Here is a 25,128-nt window from a genome sequence, read left to right as displayed (position 1 = left end):
TGATAGCAGATTCATAGAACCCAAGGCCTTTTCATGTTTTCATGTTATTTTGTCATGCATAATACTACTCACTTACAATGTTGCTATGGGCCCCATGCCATAAGGTCTACTGTGTCATAAATTCGAAGCTCACACATTTACTGACGCATGCGCAAGATGAAAAACGATCTCATCGAATAGAGAAAAAAAATAGTTCACACACAATGCCACGCGTGCGCCGTATGCGCCTCATTACTAGCGAGGTTGCTGCATCTTTTTAGGTAGCTACAAGCATTCTTTCGACAGCCAAAGGTCGCATGGTGTCAGGGACGCGCCTTGTCACGGGAACAGTAATAGAGCGCGTTCTCGTAAACCAAGATCGCGCTTGAATAGCAAAGAGAATCAAAAACAGCGTGCGAAGATTCAACCTAATGGTTACATTAGGTCAGAACAATACGTCGATGCTTTACATGCAGTATTTTACTGCGCACAATTCCATTTATTTCGTTTTGGAAGGGATTGACTATACAAACTCATCTGTATGATCGGGGGACAGGAGCGCACAGTATGGTCCGGGAAACCAGACATCTATGGGTGGGAAATTTACCCGAAAATGTTCGAGAAGAGAAAATCATTGAGCACTTCAAACGGTGAGTAAACGTTGCAGCTGCATAGCCTATTTAGTGTAACAAAGAGTTACTGTTCAGCATCGCGCTAATAAAGTCAAAGAATCCCACTGTGGTGAATTGCCGTTACCCAGTGACAGTCGTGTCAGCTCGCGCTTACCAGCTCCGACTGTTCACAAAATTGTGACCATGAGGAAGCGAGGTGGCAAGGTATACACCCCCCAATAACTCAACTTAACCGTTTACCTGTCTCTTTCCTTGCCGTTTTATAGTATTTCTCGTGCTGTGGAAAGGACCAGTCAAACATTGCAGTTAATTACTTTATAACACGCTGGCTGAAGCTGCATCAGAGCAAATCAGTCTTTGAACTTAATGGATTTGCTTGCCAGTGCCTGACAAAGTGGACTCTAGTCCAGTTGTGCCTTGTTGTTAGCGCTTCAGAGTTTAGAATGCACGCAATCTACCATTTAATGCGTAACTCTTATCCACGTGCAATGAATGTACGCTTGCGAAACAATAATACGCCTTCCGGTAGGCTGACCAACACCAACTTAAAATAAAATTCGCTTCCCAGGCAGTTGCTAGTCACCTACCAACAGCTGTGTCGCACGCTAGTCTTCATGGTGGTCACTCTGCAACATTGTTGCAAAATTGAGGTTGTACTAGCGGGACATGGGGAGCAGAACTGATCATTTTTGCAACTTTGTATGAACGCTAAGTTTTAGGACGGTGATTGTGATTCAATGTTCCCCACTACAGTATGTCCATTCAGAATTCAACTAATTCGAATTGTGCTGTGGACACTGCGCCTGCTGCACATATTTGTCTAAATCGCTCTTAGATGCGATCCACAGGATTTCAAATCAATAAATGTGACACACATGTGGATAGTGTCATCGTACATTATTAAACGTCAAAACATAGGAACATTGGTTTAATCTACACCTGGATTTGACTGATGTGGAGCGCTTGTCTTGCTCCTCGTGGCTGTCAATTAAATAACAACCCACCAATCTGTCAATCTATACACAAATGCAAGGCTAATTGAAAGACGATTTCCGTATTACGTTTTGCAATTTCTAATTGATCCAGGAATAGAAAGTGGGACAATTTCACGAGCTTGGTCATCAATCTGAAGTATGACGCTTTGACATGTGCTTTGTCAATACGGGTTAACATATTGCATGTGTATCACATACTGACCAATGCATCTAAATTAGGGGGTCCCACCTTTAAATTGTTTTTTTTTTGTTGCATTGAGATACTCGATGACATTCATGTTTAATAGGTTTAAGCCTTTCATTCATAATGTGTGTACGTGTTACTATTTACTTGCAATCGGTCCACAAACGTGTTTTTATATAGCCTAAATATGCATAGTCTAAATATTCTCTAAAAACTGTTGCGCTGATGCCGCACCATGTCTACACAAAGTAGTAGAGCAGTGAATGTGCAGGAGAACATTTTGGAGTGCGTATAGCGGACCCTCAAGCTGTATTGTAACAAGAGTCAGTATGCAGGTGCATGACAACCCAATGTCTGATAGGAGTCACTGAAGATGGGGGACGGCAGAATGAGTAAGCAGTGTGAACGGCTTTCTAAAATGGCGTCAGAAGCTATTCAATGTGGGAACTGGCATACCAATATATTTATGGGCAGTTTTCCAGGTGTTATCCTCCGGAGTCCCGGGCAACGAAACGATTTATTTTCAGCAATTTTCTTATGTTTACAACTGAAATAAAAATGTGGACCTAGTGATATTTCGTTTATAGATACACATTGTGTTCATAACAAAATGTGAATATTGGTGTTTTTCACGTGTAAGCGTGCCCTGATTGTTTATTTACCGAAAACAATGTAGCCTATTGTTTTATTGTGTCGCAGTTGTCATTAGAATTGTAAACTAGCCTATTTATCCATCCATATGTGCGTCTATTTAGGCATATGTTCACGATTGTTGAAGCGGACATTAACGCCTACAAATTTGTAAAAAGTCTATTTTTGAAATAGCCCACGTGTTCAAACCTCCCACGGACATGCAGGCTATACTGGAAACGTATTGTTTTGCGCACATACGTTGAAAAACTGACGAGGTTTGGGGCATACCTAACTGATAGATCTTTTGAATTGCATAATAAGAATCGGAAAACACACAAGAAGCTTACAAGGAATGTCACGTGTCTTCAGGCATCTGCCCAGACCTTAAGAAAACCTTGTTCAGGTGGCTCAATAAAGCACCTTCCTGATGAGGTCTTTTGGAGCAATGCTAGTAGTCTTGCAATACATCTACATACATATATTTTCATCTTTATTGAATATGCCAGTCTTTCAAACTTTGTTGCTTGATTAGTTTCATCAATCAACAGTTATGTGAATAATTAATTTGCAGAAGTAGGTGTTAATGCAACTGAGAATCCAGTTTTTGTTAATGGGACAAGTTTTAAATACAGTAAAAAATGATGCTAATCAATTTTTGTCCCCCTTTTTTATTCTCTAGATATGGACGTGTTGAGAGTGTCAAGGTGCTACCAAAGCGAGGATCAGAAGGCGGAGTTGCAGCCTTTGTGGATTTCGTGGACATTAAAAGTGCTCAGAAGGCTCACAATTCTATCAATAAGATGGGGGACAGAGACCTTCGCACTGATTACAATGAGCCGGGCACTATCCCTAGTGCCGCGCGAGGGCTGGACGATAGTCTGAGTTTAGGCTCTCGTGCCCGGGATGTTTCCGGGTTCACGAGAGTAGCAGGGGGCCCAGTGTATGGGCCCCTTGCGTCGCTCCACACCAGAGAGGGACGCTTTGAACGCAGACTAGACGGGTAAGTGGACAAAGTTTCTCTGAAGGCAGGGGGGACCTTGGTTTCTTGTAACGCCTTACCCCCAAGCATCTTTCCACCATCTATTCATTTACTTGTTTGGGGGTTAAACTGAAAAAAAAGAGAGATTATGAAAGAAGTTCGTACTCAAGAATTAATCTTTTAGCGATCCCCTCAAAAGTCCTCTGAGCATTGCCATCGCTCATGGATTGATACTTATGCTAGACACCAAGATGCACTGTACATGAGCATGTTATACACTACGCACACAAATGTATTTCCATGTGTGTTGCGAATAGCGTTATGGCTTTTGGCGATGATCTTGATCTGTGAGCTATACCTATTCTGTGTGGTGGATATCACAGTTGCGGAAAGTGCGGGGCAATATATTGGATATCGTAAAAATTCCCCAGGATTATTGGATGCTGGAGAGAGATTGGTCCAGCGGCCTTTCCTGGGATCGCCCTAATCTGGAGTACAGTGCCCTTCTTGGTGGATTAATGTATCACCCTTTTTATTGTCATGTAACAATACAACCAAGATTACATATTTACACATTTAAGACACATTAACTAGTATTTGGATGAGTAGAAATTGAGCTCTCGATCATTTTGCATCTCCTTCGGTGTTATGTGCTTACCTCGTTGCCTGGAATCATGTGGATAACCTAACCAGGACATGTATTCCCCTGTTGGATTAATCCCGGCCAAACTTCAAAAGGATGTTCTATTGTGCAATAAAGGTATGGGTTGGTTTTTGTTTTGGATTATGTCTGGTAATAGGGCTTTACAATTAATTGCGGGGAGACCTCTACTGGTGATCAACTTCGTAGAGATGACAGAAACAGTGAGCATTTTTTCCAAACCTTTTTTTCCGTTGGGAATTTTTCTCCCCTTTATTTTTTGTTTTTTTGAAAGACTTATTTGGTGGTTGCAGCGGAGAGATGAGTTCACACATGAGACACGTACTGGATGTACGTTTGGGATTGTACAAATCAAAGAAATGCAATGGAAATCCGAGCCTGAAGAAAATGGCACGATGCAAACGGAGATACTTGCATTTTGGATTTATTCCTGAATCTGGAACCACACCTGACCATGGATACAATCAGTTATGTATCATTTCCTGCCTGACAAGATTCCAGCTGCTTGCCACTTTACTAACCTGCTTTGGAGAATCATGGATAAAAGGCTGTCTTAAAGGTTGCAATGAAATGAAAATGGACTGAATACACCTGGATTATCACCCAGAGATGTTAAAAAAAAAAAATTGTGACTGTTGTAACAACTCCCAAATATTCAGATTGAGAAGGAAGTAGGATGAGCTGGACAATTATAGAAGAAGGAAATACTCCTTCTTTCCCCTTGAGACTTATTGCTGGTGGGTGATCAATAGCACTGAAGACGGCCTTGTGGATATTATTTTTTATATGACGGGACTTTACTGGCTTCTTCCATGAAATGAGTTACATAATTCAATCGATTTGTTTTATGCCATTTTTTTCTTTTTTGTGTAAGGACAGCTGAAATGGACTTCTATCCAACCGAGCACAATCATGTTGACGTTGGCCTATTTGTGGGGAATAAAATGTTGCGTTGCACCCCTGCCAGACAAGGAAGGCATCCCGATGTGGCAATGAGGATTACCTTTTTGGAAAAATGATCTACCTACATTTTGTTCCCTTTTTTCATGCCCGCGCAACTTCTCATATTTTTTTTTTCTATTTTATTTTTCTTGCTCACAAATTCTGTCTCCCTAGATTGTATTTGGGATTGTAGGTCGAGTTACCGCTCTCTCAAAAGGTTGGTATGCCCTGCCCTGTGTATTCTAGCTGTTCTCTCTAACCCCTAGTTTGATCCCTTGTCTCTCTTCATTTCCCCCACTAACAGAAGTAGCTGGTAATTTAGACAGTCATAACTGCTCCAGACTCCGTACCCCTTTACTTGTTTCCCTCCGTGCTCTTACCCTACCCCACACCCCAGCTCCTAACATCTGCTCCCTTTAGCTTGTAGTTGCTCATTGCTGAAGCATTTTTTCATGAGATGAGAATGAAAAAATGCAATTTGATTGAGACTGGCTGAATGTAAACACGAAGGGGGCGTAGCTTGGAAAGACTGTTGCTGCAATGCACCTCTTTACTCTTGAACTAAAACTAAATTACCTAAAACGTAGCCGTTTCACTTTTACTACATAACTTTACATTTGTACTGCCCCAGAGTTTACACTCAAAGTAGGATCCTGCACAGTCTTCAGTTGATTTCATGACTGTTTCGTCTTAGGTGGTAACCTTGGAAACTAGGGCATTGTACACCTCTTTTCAGTATAGTGTGCTAACGCAGGGCTTTCTCTAGGATCTGATTTCGAATACAAATCAAATATGCCAGAGCCATGGTTTATGAGAGAATTAGATGCAGCCCATATAATTCATGTATTAAAGATGGTTACAATACTGCTACGTTGTCAAAAAGAAAGAATAGTTAAGTGATTTGGAGCCAGACTGTCTCAAATAGTAGTCATGTTACTTTTATCACACAAAATGTAACTGAAGACCAAAGTAAGGAATGTGTTGATAATTATAATCTAGGACCATACCGCTAATCCATCACTGTTTGAAAGTGGTCATGCATAGTGTGCGATTGAATTATTTTCAGGCTTCATGAATAATATAAATAGCTTGAAAATGGGGTGTTTTCAATGTGCGTATGAGAGAGGGCGTGAGGGAAAAATGTAAGCATGTGTGCTCTTTGTGTGTTTGTGACGTTGAAATATAAGGACTTCTATTGGACAGGCATGATTCATTGCTTCATTAGCACATTTAAGGGCACATGGAGGTCAAGGTAATATGTCAGGTTCACAACACACATGCTCCTAACGTATTCTGAATCCCACTGCTGGCCCCAAGCCTGCTGTTAAAATGTGGGGCAAAAAGCATTCTAGATTTACCTGGGTCATTATTCCAATGGCTGTTATCACCCCATTTAATGTCAATGCATATAAACCGGGAGGTTTGATTCCAGTTTATATAAGATCCTTGTCTATTATAAAAGGTATTAAGACCACAGATCCTTTGCATTTGAATATTAATGGATTTTTTGGCAAATAAATTAACAGATCACCACAGCAAAACCTAAGTTTGGTCCGAAATGAATGATAAAGCGGCATGTGTTGACTAAACGCCAATTATCAAGTAAATAAGTCAGGTCATCAAAACAGTTTTTCAAAACTATAAATTGAGGTCAAAATGATAATTTAAGTCCTGCATACATTTTGCCACAGTCATTATAATTTTGTCCCTTTTTAGATCTTTGAAAAGCTTTTAGATCTTGCACGTTAAACTCAGGTTAATTTAGATCCGACTCTTGTACTGAGCTCTTTTTTTAATGTTTGCATGAATTTTTCTTGAAGATTAAAGATAATATCAAAAGCATGATTATTTAGATACAGGCATGCAAGCCTATTTGTGCTAGCCTCTGCAGTTCTTGTCAGTCTTATCTGATTTAATGTTCTTGCTCCATCTGGTACTGGTTTGTTTAATCTTAAAGACAATTATTATAACAACAAAACATATGACATTGCAAAAGAATCCTGTCTATATTAAATATTACTATTAAATTGTCTCATGAAAAAGTACAGATATAAATGAACAGATTGTCTCAACATTTTAAACAGCTACTGGTCAAGAGAATAGTGGTGTCAGTCATTTGGACGGTATATGTAACATGATACTCAGCATAAAAAAAAGATCCCATCATGATATTTTGTGGAATGTGGGTCATTATGTAAAGTTCTGTTTATCCTTTAGTTCTCCTTTTGTGGAGAATGCTCACATCCATAGTTTTGCTTCCGCAGATGAAGGTTTAGCCATAATATCAATCTTTTTTATTTTGTTAACAAGACTATAGATTATTGTTACTTCCTTTGGAGACATCAGATGGCCCATCACTGTTTTGCTGAAAGAAATAGGTATATTTGATTACATTTAATGATGACAATTTAGTCGTTATTGTGTCTCAAATTGTATCTGTAAAGCCGATAAGTCTTAATTCAAAAACAAATAACATTTTATTTTAGTACTCCTCATGAAAAACCCCAAATGTTCAGAGCGGTTTGTTTCAGCTACAGTCTTTAACCTTATATCCTGTTTAGCTACGTTATTTCTCATTAAAAAAAAAAAGAAAGAAAAAGTAACAGCGATCTCTTTCTCCATTTCCTCTTCATCCTTCTCATTTTCACTCAGGACCGCTGAGAGTCGGGAACGTGCATACGATCACAGTGCCTATGGACATCATGACCGTGCCGGTAGCAGCTTTGACCGCCAACGCCACTACGAAACGGATTACTACCGCGATGGCAGGGAGAGGACTCTTAGTGCTGGTGGGAGTGTCTCCAGCGTTGTCAGTGGAGCTGGTGGATCTGTCCCGGCTGGAGTTGGCGCGAGTATTGTGGGTGCTGGTGCCAACGGCAGCGGGGCGCCTGGGATCAGTGGTACTGTCGTGGGGGGGAGCGGAGCATCCGTGTCCTCCGGAGTGGGCTACTATCGTTCGCTTAGCCGGAGCCCTTGTCGCTTTGAAGCCACGGACCCTCGGTATGACCCCCGTGCAAGAGAACCCTTCACCCTGGCCAGCGCGGTCCACAGGGATCTTTACAGAGAACAGAGGGGACGTCGCGGGGAACGGACTTACCACCACAGTCGAAGCCGGTCTCCGCACTCGTCGCACTCGCGGAACCCCTCTCCGCAGAGGCTGGCCAGCCAGGCCACCTGCCCGCCTCGCTCCCACAGCAGCTCCAGATCCCGAAGCCGGTCCTCTAGTTCTGACTCCGTCAGCAGCACCAGCAGCAGCACCAGCGACAGGTGGGCACTCCGGCACTGAACAGGTTAACAGCCACGGTGTGTAAAGTGCAAGGCTGTCCAATCCTGGTCCTCAGGGGCCACTTTCCTGAATGTTTGAGATGTTTCTGTGCTCCAGCACACCTGATTCAAATGAATGGGTTGTTATCAAGCTCTGTGGAAGCCTGATAACGACCATTCATTAGAATCAGGTGTGCTGGAGCAGGGAAACATCTAAAACGTACATTTAGTCACGTATCCAGAGCGACTTTACAGTAAGTACAGGGAAATTCCCCCGAGGCAAGTAGGGTGAAGTGCCTTGCCCAGGGATGCAATGAATTTCGCACGGCCGGGAATCGAACCGGCAACCTTCTGATTGGTAGCCCGATTCCCTAACCGCTCAGCCATCTGACCCACACTTTCAGGACAGTGGCCTCTGAGGACCAGGATTGGACACCCCTGGTATAGTGTTATAGCTTAAGCTGTAAACCAAGCTTAAGACCTTCAGTTCGATAACTAATTGTTCAACTTCATAGAAGCAAGCCAGGCTTGTACTCAATACAATGTAGACAGGATGCAAACATTTAAATTAACCGTTAAGACAAATCCTGATCCTTATTCTACATAATTTAGCATGAAATTGCTTTTAATTTTAATTTGCAGTTCTTGGTATTCCTGCAATTATGGCAAAAAACGGCACAAAGAATTGAGTCTCTCCAAAACCCAAATGACAAATCGAGTTTCTTTTTATGAATTCATACATCCCAACAATGTTAATTCCAGTATAACATGAGTCCATCATGAATGTTTGTTACGTTAAAATAAGCATAGTATGATTGTATTTGATGTTGAAATACTGTTGTGGTTGAAAATGTTAGATTAAAATAGATAAAGTAAAAGCTAGATGTAGTGTGTGTATGCAATTCAGCTAATTACCGAGTACAGGTATTGTAATGTAACCTCACAAGGATAATTCTACAGCACAAAAGAAATGTCTCCGCTATTCAAGAAAAATTAAAAAATCTCAGTATTCAATCAGACACAACAGACCTCAGAGATCTAAATTCACCCAGCAGCACATTTCAGGTTTCAGGAAGAAAAAAAATACTACTGGGAAATTTTAGGAGATGGTTGGTGTGTTTTCTCACTGCCTACCTCTATGTATGGGTGAGGGTTCCCCCCCTCCGTGAGATCCAGTTGGAACTGGAAATTTCTGGCCACTGCTGGCTCCTTGCCCACTCCCACAGGCCAGCCTCTATCAGCAGCACTTCCGGGAGTGTCTGGGAGAAGGATCAGAGGAGGAAATAGCAGAGGGAAGCTAGGATACAGAGACGGGCATGGGAATACTGGGATTTATGATCATTTGAATTTACGATTGGCTACTGCAAGCCAAAATCTTAAGAAATAAATCACCATTGTCTTGAAAATGGGTTCCTTTTTTGTATGTGAACGTAGGAGCTATCTTGCCATCGTTAAAATAGTAGACGGCAACCTCCTCCATCAGTGTTGCTCTATGTCCACTCAAAAGGCAGGCTTTGTCCACTGCTTGTAAATCATTGTTTGTTGTCCTCTGTTAACCTCAGTTATACTGACGTCATGAAAGTGGGGTACAATTACATTTGTGCCGGACATTTGTGGAAATACCTTATTTTTTTGTACATTTTTATTTTTTGAAACTTCCTCTGCATGTTAAAATACTCTAAGCTGAACAGCTCTGTTAATACCGTCATTGTTGATTAGGTTTTGTGGTTGATATAGTTATGCACATAATTACAATAAATTATGTAAAATAGTGTTCCTAGGGAACACCGGAAATACTTGATTTGGAGTATGTTTGGCCACTGCCAGACACAGACATTACATATTCTCCTTTGTTTTACAAAAATATCACTTTAACCTGTCTAGATAAGGCTAAATGTTGTTTGTGATAGTCAGTCTAAATTAACCACATTTAAAGGTGACCTATTATTAAATGATGAAGCTCACCAAAACGGTTCTTTTCTGGCAACAGTGATTCTAGCAGTAGTTCGAGTGATGATTCCCCAGCTCGGTCTGTCCAATCAGCTGCTGTCCCTGCACCATCAGCAATTCCTCTACCTGCTCTTGACAAGGATGAGCCTCGCAAAAGTTTTGGCATCAAAGTCCAGAATCTTCCTGTGCGTTCTACAGGTTAGTGGTCAACTCGCACCTGGCACGTCCAAAATGTATGAATGTTTTTTTGTTTTTCAAACAAACTTTTTTCTTTGATGTAGTAAATTTATGTTTTTCATGATTCTTAAGCTGTAATTTTTAAATTGTTGTGTGTGTGTGTGTCTCTCTCTCTCTCCATTTTTTCTTTTCAGATACGAGTCTGAAAGATGGCCTGTTCCATGAGTTTAAGAAGTATGGAAAGGTAACATCGGTGCAAATCCACGGAGCGTCAGAGGACCGGTATGGCCTTGTTTTCTTTCGCCAGCAAGAGGACCAGGAGAAGGCCTTCAGTGCATCGAAGGGGAAGCTGTTTTTTGGCATGCAAATTGATGTCACTGCCTGGAATGGCCCTGGTAAGTTCTACTACTTGCCCATAAAAGATAAAATAATATTTGAGAAGAAAGAAGAGAGAAACAGCTAAGGTCAATGGAGGCATTAATGAGAAGCTACTGCACTTTTCAGAGACAGAAAGTGAGAACGAGTTCCGGCCTTTGGATGAGAGGATAGATGAATTTCACCCCAAAGCCACACGGACACTCTTTATTGGCAATCTGGAGAAGACCACAAGCTACCATGACCTCCTCAACATCTTTCAACGCTTTGGGGAAATTGTGGTATGTTCTAGAGGGTTGGGGGGGGAGTGTTTGATAATTAGTAGTACATTTACATTTAGCAGACGCTCTTATCCAGAGAGACTTACAGTAAGTACAGGGCATTCCCCCTGAGGCAAGTAGGGTGAAGTGCCTTGCCCAAGGACACAACGTCATTTTGCACGGACGGGAATCGAACCGGCAACCTTCTGATTTAATAGCCCGACTCCCTAACCACTCAGCCATCTGACCCCTAGTAATGTCATTTTTCTGCACCTCTTGATTCATTGCACTTTCTTTTCTTTCCGTTCACATAGGATATTGACATCAAGAAAGTTAATGGTGCCCCTCAATATGCCTTTCTGCAATACTGCGATATCGCCAGTGTTTGCAAGGCCATAAAAAAGATGGATGGGGAATATCTTGGCAACAATAGGTTAAAGGTAAGAAATAAAAAATGTGTACTTTTCATTTTAATTCACTAATTCACCTCAGTTACCTGGGGTAGTGAATACCTGTATTGTATCACAGAGGAAGGCTGTGTTGTGTGAAATCAAGGTGAAAATGTATCTCTTTTTTTTTGTTGTGTTATGTCTGTCTTGTCCAGCTTGGTTTTGGAAAGAGTATGCCCACAACTTGTGTTTGGTTGGATGGTTTAGCCTCAAACACCACGGATCAGTATTTAACCCGTCACTTCTGTCGCTATGGACACGTTGTGAAGGTAAATGTTCCTTTCTTTTCACCCATATAAATACAGATTTTTTTTCTGTTATTTTTTCTTCTAATATTCATCAATACTTTTGTATTTATTTATTATTCCATCCTCCACAGGTTGTCTTTGACAGAATGAAAGGAATGGCCCTAATTCTGTACAATAACATAGAATATGCACAGGCAGCCGTCAAGGAGACCAAGGGTTGGAAGATTGGGGGCAATAAAATCAAGGTGAACTGGAATTAATACAGATTTTTTTCTTTAACATTTTTTATGTAACTACATGAGTACCTCAAATCATCAATAGAATGAAGGATATCACACTGTACTGTAGTTAGTATTTGTCATCTCTAGATTTGCATATTTTCTGACTCAAGTTTCTTTGTTTTGTTTACAGGTGGACTTTGCAAATCAAGAAAGTCAGATGGCTTTCTATCGTTCAATGCAGGCTTCTGGACAGGATATTCGAGACTTTTATGAGATCCTATCTGAACGAAGGTTTGCATAGTTTCTAAGAGTCATTTTTAACCATACATGCGTATCATCAATTCAAATCTCCAATGACATGGGAATAAAAACATTACTGTTTTTGTTTCTCTTTGAATAGGGATGAGCGCAGACCTCAATACGAGTTTCCAGCAGAACGAGCGTTCTATGAGAATGTGAGAACCCCTGGAACCTACACTGAAGATCCACGGCGCAAGTACCCAGCCAGAGGCCGGGAATTCTATACCGAATGGGACCCATATCAAGGAGATTTCTATGACCCGCGATACTTCGACGACCCCCGTGAATACAGAGAGTACAGGGACCCCTATGAGCAGGATATCCGCAAATACAGCTACCTACAGCGAGAGAGAGAAAGGGAGAGGGAGCGCTTTGAAACCGACCGTGAACGCGATCATGGACGGAGGACAATCGAGCGGAGTCAGAGCCCCTCTCATCCACGACGTCCGGCCAGCCCCACTGCATCTCCCTCCCTTTCCGAGCGTCCACCAAGTGATTCAGACCGAAGGGTTTGCGGTCGGTCTTCGGAACAAAGTGAAAGTTGTAGTTCCCTTTCCCCGCCTAGATTTGAAAAGCCTGACAAGGCACGAACTGATCGCTATAACAAAAGTGACAAGCCGGAGAAGGAGAGACTCTTTGTTGAAGCTGAACGTGGGAATGGGAGTGAAAAGGAGAAGCGGACTGGACGCAAGGAGAAGAGCGAAAAGGAAAAAAGCGAGAAACAGAGGCTGAAGAAGCTGAAGGTGATGTCACCCAGCATTCCATCATCTGAGACCGACCCTGAACTTGAACGTGATGTCAGCCCGGATTCAGTTCTCCGAAGCAAAGCTATCAAGTTTCTGGCGAAGGAAAAAGATGGTGCTGGCAAAGGACAGCTGGACCTTCCACCTTGTGTTGTGCAGTTAACAAGAGTGAAAGAAAAGGAAGGCAAACTTATCGGCCAGACTGTCCAGGAAAAACTGAGACCAAAAGCAGAGACTGAAAGTCCTGGGCTTGCATCGCCTACGACTGATCCGAGGAGTCCTCTCTTCCGCTTGGAACCTCAAAAACCAGAGGTCTCCAAGCAAGGAAAGGTGCCAAAAGACAAAAACATGGCAAGTCTGGTGGAAGTTGTTGGACTTGATGTGAAAATCAAAGCCAAGAAACGTGGAAAATCTGACCTCGATGGATCCAATTCAATGGAATATGACCGTTTAGCCGCACGGAAGAGGCGTTTTGAGGAGTCTATGGGGAAGACTGAAAGACTTAAGAGACCTAGTCAAGATGATGAGGATGGTAAACTAGGGCTTAGGAAACTAGTTGAAAATACTTTGGCTAAAGAGACAGAAGGAGACAAGAATCTTGTGCTGAAAGGGATACATAAGAAGGAATACCGGAAGTCTAAATCGGATAGACTGGTAATGGTTCATAGTCCAAATGATGAACCACAAGAGTCGGAAAGTATCTCTATGGGAATGGGTCTCAGTTTGGAACTGCAGTCTCGACTAGGGGAACCGACAGAGGAGGCTGTCGACTATTTAGAGCCCCCGTGTCTTACAATGGAATATGAAGGATTGAAAAGCCAGAGTCCCCTTAATATCTCTGACAATGGCAGTCTTTCCTTGGATGCAGTCGCAGAGAATCAGACAGGGAGATCAATAGAAAGTGAAGATCATGTAGAAGGACAGGTCAAAAGCATAGAAGAGGGTGAAGAACATCTTGACTCTGACATTTACCTTCCTCAGAGCTGTGTGAAACCAATAGATCACAGCCATACACTTAAACAGAAAAAAGAAGAGTCGGGTAATTCTGGCAAATCTGAAAGCCCTCAGGGTTCTGACATGGATGACATCGAAAGGTGCAGTGTTGTGCATGAGACAGGAAACCCACCTCATGAAGCCCTTGAAAATTCTCTATCCTATAAACGGAAAAAATCGGAGAGTTTAGATTTTGAAATTCTCAATAAGAAAGAACTGAACTACGGGAGTTGCCAGCTATTACATGAAGACCTTGACCAACGTATCACATCATCAATAGGCAAGGATGAGTGTCCCTCAAATGAGGAAGAGGAGGCTTCCCAGTTATCACAGTCAGTCACAAGTACAGAACCTAAAGACTCTCTAAAAGCAGAGGAAAAAGTCTTCTCACGGATTGAGTCATTGAAATACGACTTTGACATGACAGCCAAACAATTTCCGTCTCCTGATTCTGAATGTCCAAAACTCAGGACGACGTTGCTTGGTTGTGATGAAGAGTTGCTGCAACGGTGGGAGAGACGGATCAAATCTGATTCTGTCAACCTGGACATGACCTTCCCCAGTAGCATCGTGAAGAGCGAGGGCATCCGTAAGCGTCTTGTCCGTGTACTGGAACCAGGAGAGGTGCAGTCAGATTCGGACGATGACGGAGAGAATAAACACCATTCCCCCAAGTCAAGCACCTCACTTTCCTACATACTCGGTGAACGTGAAGAAAGGTTGACGGACCTAAAGCTTTCAGGCTCTTTGGAGAAGAACAAGTTTTATTCTTTTGCACTGGACAAGACCATAACTCCTGACACAAAGGCACTTTTAGAGCGGGCCAGGTCACTGTCATCCTCAAGGGAAGATAATTGGTCCTTTCTTCCCTCTCGCTTTCCAAGTTCCCACAGTTGTTCAGACAAAGAGAAAGTAGAACTGGCACCTCGACCTATTCCCTCTTGGTACATGAAGAAGAAGAAGATTCGCACTGACTCTGAAGGAAAAATGTGTGCTAAAAAAGAGGAGCTTAAGCCACAGGATCAAGAACGACAGGAGCTGTTTGCTTCTCGTTTTCTTCACAGCTCAATCTTTGAACAGGATTCAAGGCGACTGCAACATCTTAAAGGCAAAGATCATCAGCATTTTGAATCGGGGGTTGACAAGCATCACGTCAAACAAGGTGCTGTTGAAGGACAATCTGTGGCAGAAGGAGGGGACCTTCCTCAAGAGCCCATAGTCCTTTTCCAAAGTCGCTTTTTGGAACTTCAGCAAAAGAAAGGAGAGCAGGTTGAGTATGTCGATATGGCGGCTGAAACGGAAGGGCAAATTGGCAATAAAGAGGAGTTCTTCATGACGACTGAACCTGAAATGCATTCAGACATTAAACCTGTGAGTCCCTCACTTATTCTTCCAGTTTCACCAGTTGTTGTTTCACCCAGAGAGATGTCCCCACAGCACGAGAAAGAAGCTAATGTAACTTCATCTCCAGAGCAAACCTATTCACTTATTAAAGAAGAAAAAGTTGAACCTATTCACGAGGTGTCTCCTCCACAATCCCCTCCAGAGGTAAAAGAACCGTCTGTCCCCATTTTAACTATATCCTCTCCTTCGGTCCTGACCGAGCCGGAGATTAAAGTGGAAACAAAAGAAGAATTATGCGAGCACAAACCCCCAAAAGAAAATAATTTGAGGGAACATGGTACGTTCTTTGAAGACAAGCCTCTCACTCCTGGCAGTTCTTTAAGTAGTTTTGAGGTAGAACCCATGGAATTACACAGTTCCGCTTCTCCCGAGCACAAAGACAATATGGAAGTGATCAAAACGGAGCCTCAAGCAGAGAGAATTGATTCTGTAGACTTTGAGCGGCTACAGAAATCGGAAACTTGTCATGAGGTACAGATGCCAGTCTTGGAAGCTGAAGTTAAAGCAACACAACCAACCCGCAAACAGCCCAAGAGTAAAAGGGCCAAGTCAAATGTATCAGTAACTCAAAAGCCACATTCCTCTCAAACAGCCCTTGAAAAACCAGCAACACGGAAGAGTGAACGAATTGACAAAGAAAAGCTCAAGAGGGCCTCATCTCCACGAGGGGATGTCTCAAAAGCACTGACTGACCCCAAAACCACTAACAAGTCACCTATTTATGCCCCTGACTCCGAGCAAAACATTGATGGCAACTCAATCCACGGAAGGGCTAGGCGCAGAAATGTTAAATCAGTGTATGCAACACAGCAGGATGGAGAGGCTCAACAAACTGGCAAAGATGTAGTGGAGTCATCTCGCTCCACTCGTAAGCGTGGAGCTGACAAAGAGCTTGTGCAGCAAGATGGACAGAATCCAGCTACTAACACAAGGCGAGGTCGCCCTCCCAAGGCACGCAAGCGGGGTGAAGATGTATCGCCAGTAAAAGGGGACCATCAGAAAACTTCAGAGGATGACACTGATATCAAAGAGCCTGCAAGCACAGGGGATGTCTCAAGAGTTTCTGAGGGTTGGCGTTCACCGCGAACCCTGAAAGTGCAATCAGCTCAAAATACTTCCCCCTCTGGAATCTCAGCTGGCAGGAAGGCAAGCAGGGTAGATAAACAATCCGAAATGATATCATCAACAGATAAGACCGTTGACACAATTATTGAAGATCCTGAGCTTGATGCTAATGATGAGTCTGAGCAGGTGGAACATATTTTAGTTGAGGAAAGTAAGAGAAGCGCAGTGCTGAAAAATGAAAAAGACTCAACAGATCAAATTGAGAAGAAATCAACCGAAAAGGCCAAGAAGGTGGAATCAACTAGTGCGGATAAGAGACAACAATCTGAAAAGAGTATCAAAGGTAAAGCCCCAAGGTTGACTCAAAACACTAAACAAGTGACCGAAGATAAGTCCCACAGCTTAAGAAACCTTGAGATTCGAGTAAGTGTAGATGATGTCAAGGGGTTGCTACCCCCAGATGAGGATGAACCTGAGTCCTTAGAGGCTCCTCCAAAAAAGACAAAACCAGGAACAGCAGAAGCAAAGACTACCTCTCATCTTAAAAGGGCAGATGAGCTTTGCACAGAGGGAAAAGAAGAAGAAATGACACCTGACTCGGAGCCCCCTGTAGATCCAGCAGCAGCTCTTTTGGAACGGCAGATGGAACTTGAAAGAGCAGTTGAAAACATAGCCAAACTTACACAAGAGCAACCTCCTCAACCCTTTAAGGAACCACCTACAGAACCACCGGTCTTACGCCCTCCTGTCAAAGTGGAGCCAGAAGTTCAAACAGAGGTTGAGGAGGAAAAGCCGGCAAACCCGGCAAGTGAAACCGAACTTGCCGCTGCCATCGATTCCATAACTGCTGAAGACATATCTGCTGATACAGATGGATTTACAGCCCCTCCTACTTACACTGCACTAATTCCCACGCCTGAACCACTGGTCTCACCTCCTTCCAGTGAGGTAATGGAACCTGAAACACACATGGTCATCACCAATATAAATGAAACAGTCTCTGATGTTAGTGTCATAATGCCTCGTGCCAAACCAGAAATGCCTGATTCAAAGAAAGCATCATCTGTGCCAGAGGACCGCCCTTTACCAGAAACCCCCAAGAAGGCCAGCAAAATCAGGTCCAAGACTCCAAAGAAATCCAGGAATCGGAAAGGTGCCATCAACAGAAAGGGTGAGACTGTTGAAGAGGTGTCAGAACCCACACCCTCCCTTCTGAAGCTACCAGGCTCCATCCCTGAAGATCTGGAGACCAACTCCAAAGCAGCTACAGTCACAGCCGCAGCAACAACAGCAGCATCGGTTGTCACCGCAGCTGCTACCTGCAAACGGGATATTATGTGCACCATGACCGTTGACACCCCCAAGGAGGCGGAACAGCCTGCTGTGGAGCAACCAGTACCCCAAGAATCAGCCTTTCACTCTGGCACAACGAGCATCTCGGTCTGTAAAAAACCATCAACACAAACATTAGCCCCTGCTCTATCTCCATCTCCAGCCCTCACACCACCTTCAACCCATTTTAACATCCCTCCGTCTCGCCATGGTAAGATGCCGTTGTCCCCAGACTGGCATCCAAGAGCTGAAGATAGTAGAATCCATGTTACACCTGCATCTCAGGTGACTATAGTCACTTCCTCGGCACCAACAGTAACCACTCTTGGGACCCCTATAGGGAATCCTCCATTACCCCCTGATACTAAGGCATCAGACATTGATCCAAGTTCAAGTACACTGAGAAAAATACTGATGGAACCAAAGTACGTGACGGTATCTAACAGCAACTTGATTGCCACAACCATGTTGACGACTACGCTAGCGGACCCTCGCATGTCAGAGAACGAAAATTCTTCTGACACAAGGCACCCACATGCAGAAGACAGACCGTTATCTATGACACCACAGCACACTCCACAAAAGCCATCCCCACTCACTGAGACCCAGCAGAACTTTGGAGAAAAGATGCACTCAGTCATTTCATCCCCTACCACCTCTGTCATAAGCAGGATACCGATGCCTTTCGACACTGACGAAGCCCCACGGATATCCCTTAGCAACCGCAGTTCTGGTCTGTCTCTGCCCAAGCAGAAATTCAAATCAAGCATGAATGAAAATCACAGGTATCATGGCATAGAGGCATCAGATGATGGAAGTGGTAGAGGGCGTTCTGTAGTGGAGAACACACCCTACAACACAGGCTCCAGTCCTGGTTTGAGGGTCAACACTTCTGAGGGTGTGGTGGTACTAAGTTACTCTGGTCAGAAAATGGAGGGACCTCAGCGGATAAGTGCCAAAATTAGCCTGATCCCACAAGCCAGTGCAGGTGACATAGAGTTTCAGCAGTCAGTCTCCAAGTCTCAGATTAAACAAGAACCTCTTACCCCATCCCAACCTACAACACCAAAAGGACAGCCAACTCCCACTGGGTATGGACATACTGGTGTGCTCCTTACTGGCCAGTTGTACAATTCCCAGCCTGTTATATCCTCTGTTAAGCAAGAAAATCAGTGTTCAGATAAACTTGAAGCTTCGTATCACCACGGACCCCCAGTTGGTCCAGTAAAGATGTTCCAACAACCAGTCACTAATTCACAAGTATTGATTTACAATCAAGCTGTGATGCAGCAGCATGCCAAGAAAAGTCTTGGAGCAGACTCGACAGCAATGAAGGACCTGGTCAAACCGTCTAACCTCAGCCCAGTCATGAGCCCACACCACCCTTCTTTGGCTGGGAACCGAATGAGCCCCAGCCCCATCACCCCAACTGATCGGACAGTTCCACACTTAAAGCAAGAACCCATCTCCCCTCGAACGATGGGACACTCACCGTCCCCCTTTGCCAAAGCTTGCCCTCCCAACAGTTCCCCCATTGGCTCCGTGGTCATGAGTTCCGGCATGCCTACAATGTCTCCTTATGCCCCCAGTGTTCATCACCCTCACCCAGAGCAGTCAGTCATAATGCCACCTCACAGTGTCACCCAGTCAGCGTCCATAGGTCATATCTCACACGGTGAGGTCAGGATGAACACCCCGCAGCTCTCTGGGATGAACTACGGCAGGCGAGCCGATTCCCTGCCATCGCCCCGTGGACCTCCACAGAGGTCCAATACCCCTCAGCCGGTCATAATCAGAGACATGGTGCTGCATTCACACACTGGCACAGCCGGGCCACCTCCCAGCAACAACACAGATGAGGACCCCAGGCACTTCCACCAGGCACTACGCCGCCCTTCTGCACCACAGTTGCAGTCGGATGTGATGATGCTGCAGGCAGAACACAGAGGGCTCCATCCAGGCCTGCGTCTGGACCAGTACCGGGACATGCGCATACTCATGCACCATCAGCTAGGAGAGCATGGCGCCGCTGAGGCCAGGCAGTCGCGCACCCCGGAAGCTGGCGGAAACTCGTTCAGCAACATATCTGCCCCTTCTAAGAGTCCTTTGATGGGGAAAAGTATGTTGCAGCCTGTCAAAGAAACATCCAAGCCGTTGGAGGGAAAGATGTCACACCCACCTCATGCAGAAAGTAGGATCATGGGAGTGCACACATCTTCTCCTGTCATGGTGTCTCCTCATCCTCAAGGGGTTCCTCTGATGCATCCAGGCGGCGCAGGATCCTTTCCTGTTTACCGTGACATGAGAGGCTTCCCTTCCCAGTTCCCCAACCACCCTTCAATGGGATTGAACCTCACCCCCTCTGGATTAACACCTTCCCAGGTTAGAGAATATGCTTTTTATTTCCAATGTTGTGAAAATCAAACTTTTTCAATGATTATGTCATGTTCATTTTAATGTTCATGAAAAAAAAAGAGAATCCACTAAAGTGCTTTACGTTTCTTGTTTAGGTTCATCAGGAGGGTGATCTGGGTCACAGGAGCAAGCTGTCTCAGTCACTGTCTGCCGGGCCACAAGGTGGAGGAAGCAATGCAAAATCGGACACGGCTCACCTGCGTCACACAGCCACCATGGACCTCTCCAACATGTCTCGCATGCAGAGGGACACTGTCTCACCTTCGTATCCATCACCCATGGCTCTCTCCCACAAGCAAGAGCTCACTCTGCAAAAGAGCCAAGCAGCCTTCTTGTCCAGCCCCCCAACAACGGCTCTCCCATCAAAGCTGCGACCAGAGAGTAAAATGGAGCACTCAGGACACCAGTCCCTTGACACAGTACAGCTTCTAACGGTAAGGGAGGTTCATTTAAATAACTGTGAACACGAAAAATGCATTTGCTGATTCCTTTTCTGCCAGGACTGACCTAAAGTTTGTTTCATCTGGCCTCAGTCAAGATTTTTGGCTCAGTTTTAACATTTCTCTAACTTCTAACTTTTTTTTTTTTTTTACACTCATTTCTATCTTTGTGCAGAAATACCCTATTTTGTGGCAAGGTCTGTTGGCACTGAAAAATGATCAGGCGGCTGTCCAGCTTCACTTTGTCTCTGGGAACAATGTGCTGGCCCACCGCTCCCTTCCGCCCCCAGAGGGAGGTTCCCTGCTCCGCATCGCCCAGCGAATGAGACTGGAGGGGGTTCAACTGGAGGGTGTGGCCCGCAGAATGATGGTGAGTTAAGTTGTCTTCCATTGTTGTAATGTCTGCATTATTTTGAAAAGATGAACCCGTAATCTAACAAACTATGGACATCATTAGATAGATGTTTTGCTCTTCATTGTTTTGTTTTTTAGGTGGACAGTGACTATTGCCTTTTGCTGGCTCTGCCGTGCGGTAGAGACCAAGATGACGTCCTTAGTCAGACCCACGCCTTAAAGGGAGGCTTCATCACCTACCTGCAGGCCAAACAGGCAGCTGGCATCATCAACGTACCAAACCCCGGCTCCAATCAGGTCTGTGTGCATTCTAGCTTGATTATAACCTCATCGTATCAAATGTCTTTCATTCTTTATTGACGTGAATTCCATTCACATAGAATCCATTAGCATAGATGTATGTACAAGTCTAAGACCTCTGACCTATGTGCTCTATCCCTAAATCCTCCCCCCCCCCTGCCCCCTCCACAGCCGGCTTACGTGGTGCAGATTTTCCCACCGTGCGAGTTCTCTGAGATCCACTTGTCACGGCTTGCTCCGGACCTTCTCAACAGCATCTCCAGCATCTCCCCTCACCTAATGATTGTCATTGCCTCAGTTTAATTACCTCCTTTCTCCAGAGCGAAGCCAACACCAGCCTTTTTTGTTGTTGTTGTTGTTGAACTCATCCAGTTTTGAAGACTGGAAATGCCTCATAATTTCTTTCTTAAAAGGCTTTGACCTTTTTGTCTTTTATGAACCATGTACTCACACTTATTTTGCGTCACCAAGTCCTTAAGTCATCCTTCCACCTCTAGTTCCACAATTCTTTTCCTTTCCAAGAGTTTATGGAAGGGTGGAAAGGGGTTTTTTGATGATCAATTCTATGATCATTCATGTCACTTTTTGCCATCATTGGAGGTAAACCGGATTGCATGAGGAAATTTACAGACAAGGATGATTAAGGGATGTTTTTACTCTCATTGGGAAAAATATATATATTGTGATTTTTTGGGGTGATTTTTTTAATTAAAAACTGATCTTATCAGTCATTGCACTATGTTAAAGAAAACTTTGTACAGATTCGAGAATAAAATGTTATGAAAAGCTTTGCTAGTGCAAGTTGTTATAAAAAAAATCTGCATTTTGAGAATCATGATAGCTTGATCAACCCACTTGAAAAAAAATAATTAATCAGCCGAGTTAATGTTCTTTTACTTCATTTCCAGAGTCAACTTCATCTATCCTCAATGTTCCTTCCCCAGGAACCTAAAGTGGGATTTTGTGGAGTTGTACAGTTTACACTCAATGCCTCAACAGGGGACTGTATGTAAAAAGAAGATATCATTTGTTTATTTTGTTTTGCCTCCTCTTTATGCCTATAGGTGTTGTGAACAATTGCAAAACTGTAAATATTATAAATATTAAGACTGAAGAGAAGGAAGGATACTGTGGATTACTTAACTCTGACAAGCTCATCACTTTCAACTTTTGTCGCCGGAGTGACATTGAAATCTTGGTTCTTCAGAAATAGATTCTGTGCCAAAATGTCTTTTTTCAGATAAGAACCCAATGTATCTAAATAACCAGAACCTATTTTCATACTTGACTTTGTATTTGCCACGCAGATGTAATAGCCTCTGTTTTGACTACTTTGTATTTGCCACGCAGATGTAATAGCCTCTGTTTTGACTACTTTGTATTTCTTTTCATCTGGTCAATTTTCTGTAATTACTCAACATTGTGAAATTGTCTACATTTCCAAGAAGTGCTATGAACAGTTGTATTTGATGTTTAATATCAAAATAATTTCTGATGCTGTTCGTCAAACTACCAGTTGTCATTCTCTGTCCTTGTGTCCTCCACTGCCCTCTACTGTTTTAGTTAGCTATACATCAGTGTCTGTACAGTACCCTAGCAATGGCTTATGTCAACAATAGCATGCTTCTTTTGAACTTTCTGAAAGGGTCAAGTTAATCCATAAGGCAAGAATGTGACTTGAAATCATGCCGCAAATGGGTTTGTAAATCTGTCTCCTTCCCCAGAACTTGTGTGTCCTTGAGCCAAGCTGTATATACTTACGCTCTCAATTTGTGCTCTTGTACTTCCTTCCTTTCCTTATTGTCTCCTTCCAGGGTCCTCATTTTGTTTTGTGTGACGAAACAAAGCAGTCTGAAAGAGACAGAAGCTAGGTGTGAACCGATGCAAGCAAACTACGACTCAGTTTTGTGGTGTACATATTTCTTTGACCGCAGACTTGAGTTACAGTCATGGTTATGTTGAAGGCACTTATAATTTTGATACACAAATGAAAAGAAAAATGAAACAAAATGATTAATGTTAAACTTTGTCTTTTGATCAATCTTAATTTCATTTTGAGTGTATTTTGCTGTTCCTCCATGAGGACATTTTAAACTGTAAAATAAATGGTTGTTTAACATGCTTCTACAGATCATTAAATGGTCCTTCTTGGTTTGTGTTTTTCTTTGATCCTCCCACTCAAGACTTTAAACTCTTATGACAGAGTAATATTTCAGTCAATTTAACAGCATTGCTACATTTCCAATCAAGGCAAATTTCCTGCACTACCTTGATGTTATATTTTTACAGTATGATTAAAACGTTTGCTAAATGAAAGTGATTCAGACTATGAATAGTTGTAGTATGTCCTGTGGTCACAAGATGTCCTCACAGGCCTGTTTACAAAAGACACAAAACATGTTAGGGACGTGGAGCTGCTCAAACAACTTGAGTAAAATCCTTCTTTGAAACGAGATCCTGGCCAATGCAAATATGTACATAGACTTAACTGCTTGTATGAAACCATAACTTTGGCCAAATGTTTTTTCTGTGCTCATTCTATTCAGGTAAGTCCTGAATCAGGACTGACTTCTGTGTTGACTGAGTTTTTTTGACGAGGGAGTTATTTAATCCTTGGGATTTGTTATATTGTAAATATAAGAGTTTTTCAAAATACCATTTGTCTCCTCTATACAATGTTGTGCTTTTAAGACAATCAGTATTGGATAGCGTTTCTCAGAGCCGGTCTGAAAACTAGTTGACTATAATGACCGTGTGGAAAGACCCCTAAAAGGAGGACCAGTGCAAGGGAAATTTCATTTGCAGTTTTTGCCCATGTCCCCCAAGGCAAGGAGTTTCATGGTTTTGGGAATTTTAAGATTCCTCCTTAAACATTTTGGTTTCCGGCTGCTCCCATCAAATTCAAGAGCACACTCCAGATTCCTCAGTGGGATGACTACGGGGAGATGGTGGTGAAAGAATTCCTTCTGGGAATGTTCTGTGGTCAGGCCTGTTGGGTGTCTCATCATGTGGGGCTACTCTTTTGGGTAAAATGAATGTGTTCAAGGAGGACCAACTGCTGTGAGGACACCCCAACTATATATCATCAGTTTTATGTACCCCTCAGTTTCAGACATCAAAGGACCATCTTCAAAATTTAACGATTTTCTTGAAGTGAATTGTAAAAGTGTTTCTATTTTGTTTGTTAAATGTTTTTTCTTCTATATTTTATTTTTCTATATTCTCTTTATTTTTTCGCCCCAAAGATTTCCAATCCCCTAAAAAAAAAACGTGCAGAAGTTTACGTAGAGAGAAGTGGCCTAAATAGATGATGAAGCTACATGATTCGGATGGGTTGTGAGATCCAGACAGACAGTAGTCCTGGGAATTCAGAAAAGGGTTTGAAGGGTCACATTCAAAACCCTGAAAAACACTCAGCCCCACATCCTCCCCCCCCCCCCCCGTGTCTTGTCATCACAGCAGGAAGAGAAGAGTGAGACCTGGCAAAAGAGGTGAAACATAAGCGATTTATAGTACCTTGACAGGCCAAGACGAGGAATGTTAACTGATGTCTAACTTGCAGCGTGAAAAGAAGCAGAGCTCCTAGCGACACATCCACTCTCTCTCTCTCTCTCTCTCTCTCTCTCTCTCTCTCTCTCTCTCTCTCTCTCTCTCTCTCTCTCTCTCTCTCTCTCTCTCTCTCTCTCTCTCTCTCTCTCTCTCTCTCTCTCTCTCTCTCTCTCTCAGGGGCTGAAGGGGAAACTCAAGATGCTGTTGTTCCCTCACAATTTACACAATTTACCCTCTCCAACCCTGCCATCTAAAATTACAGACTCAGCCTATATGACAAAGGA

At 43.2% G+C, this 25,128-nt stretch overlaps 1 protein-coding gene across 1 annotated transcript; it reads left to right on the top strand.

Annotated features, from left to right (window-relative positions):
- The first annotated feature begins 343 nt into the window (after positions 1-343).
- Positions 344-23,446, top strand: spen (spen family transcriptional repressor). Its single transcript, XM_062460022.1, has 15 exons — positions 344-629; positions 3,103-3,423; positions 7,658-8,272; positions 10,260-10,417; positions 10,591-10,791; positions 10,901-11,052; positions 11,346-11,471; positions 11,636-11,749; positions 11,860-11,973; positions 12,140-12,240; positions 12,350-20,168; positions 20,297-20,635; positions 20,817-21,011; positions 21,134-21,292; positions 21,467-23,446. Exons 1-15 carry the CDS (start codon positions 547-549, stop codon positions 21,596-21,598), a joined length of 10,629 nt encoding a protein of 3,542 aa, XP_062316006.1. The 5' UTR covers positions 344-546; the 3' UTR covers positions 21,599-23,446.
- The last annotated feature ends 1,682 nt before the right edge of the window (positions 23,447-25,128 follow it).

The sequence above is a fragment of the Osmerus eperlanus genome, chromosome 4 (assembly GCF_963692335.1).
Source record: "Osmerus eperlanus chromosome 4, fOsmEpe2.1, whole genome shotgun sequence".
In the NCBI taxonomy this organism is placed as follows: Eukaryota; Metazoa; Chordata; class Actinopteri; order Osmeriformes; family Osmeridae; genus Osmerus; species Osmerus eperlanus.
Note: the sequence above shows the minus strand (reverse complement) of the source record. Positions and strands in the feature narration are given on the sequence as shown.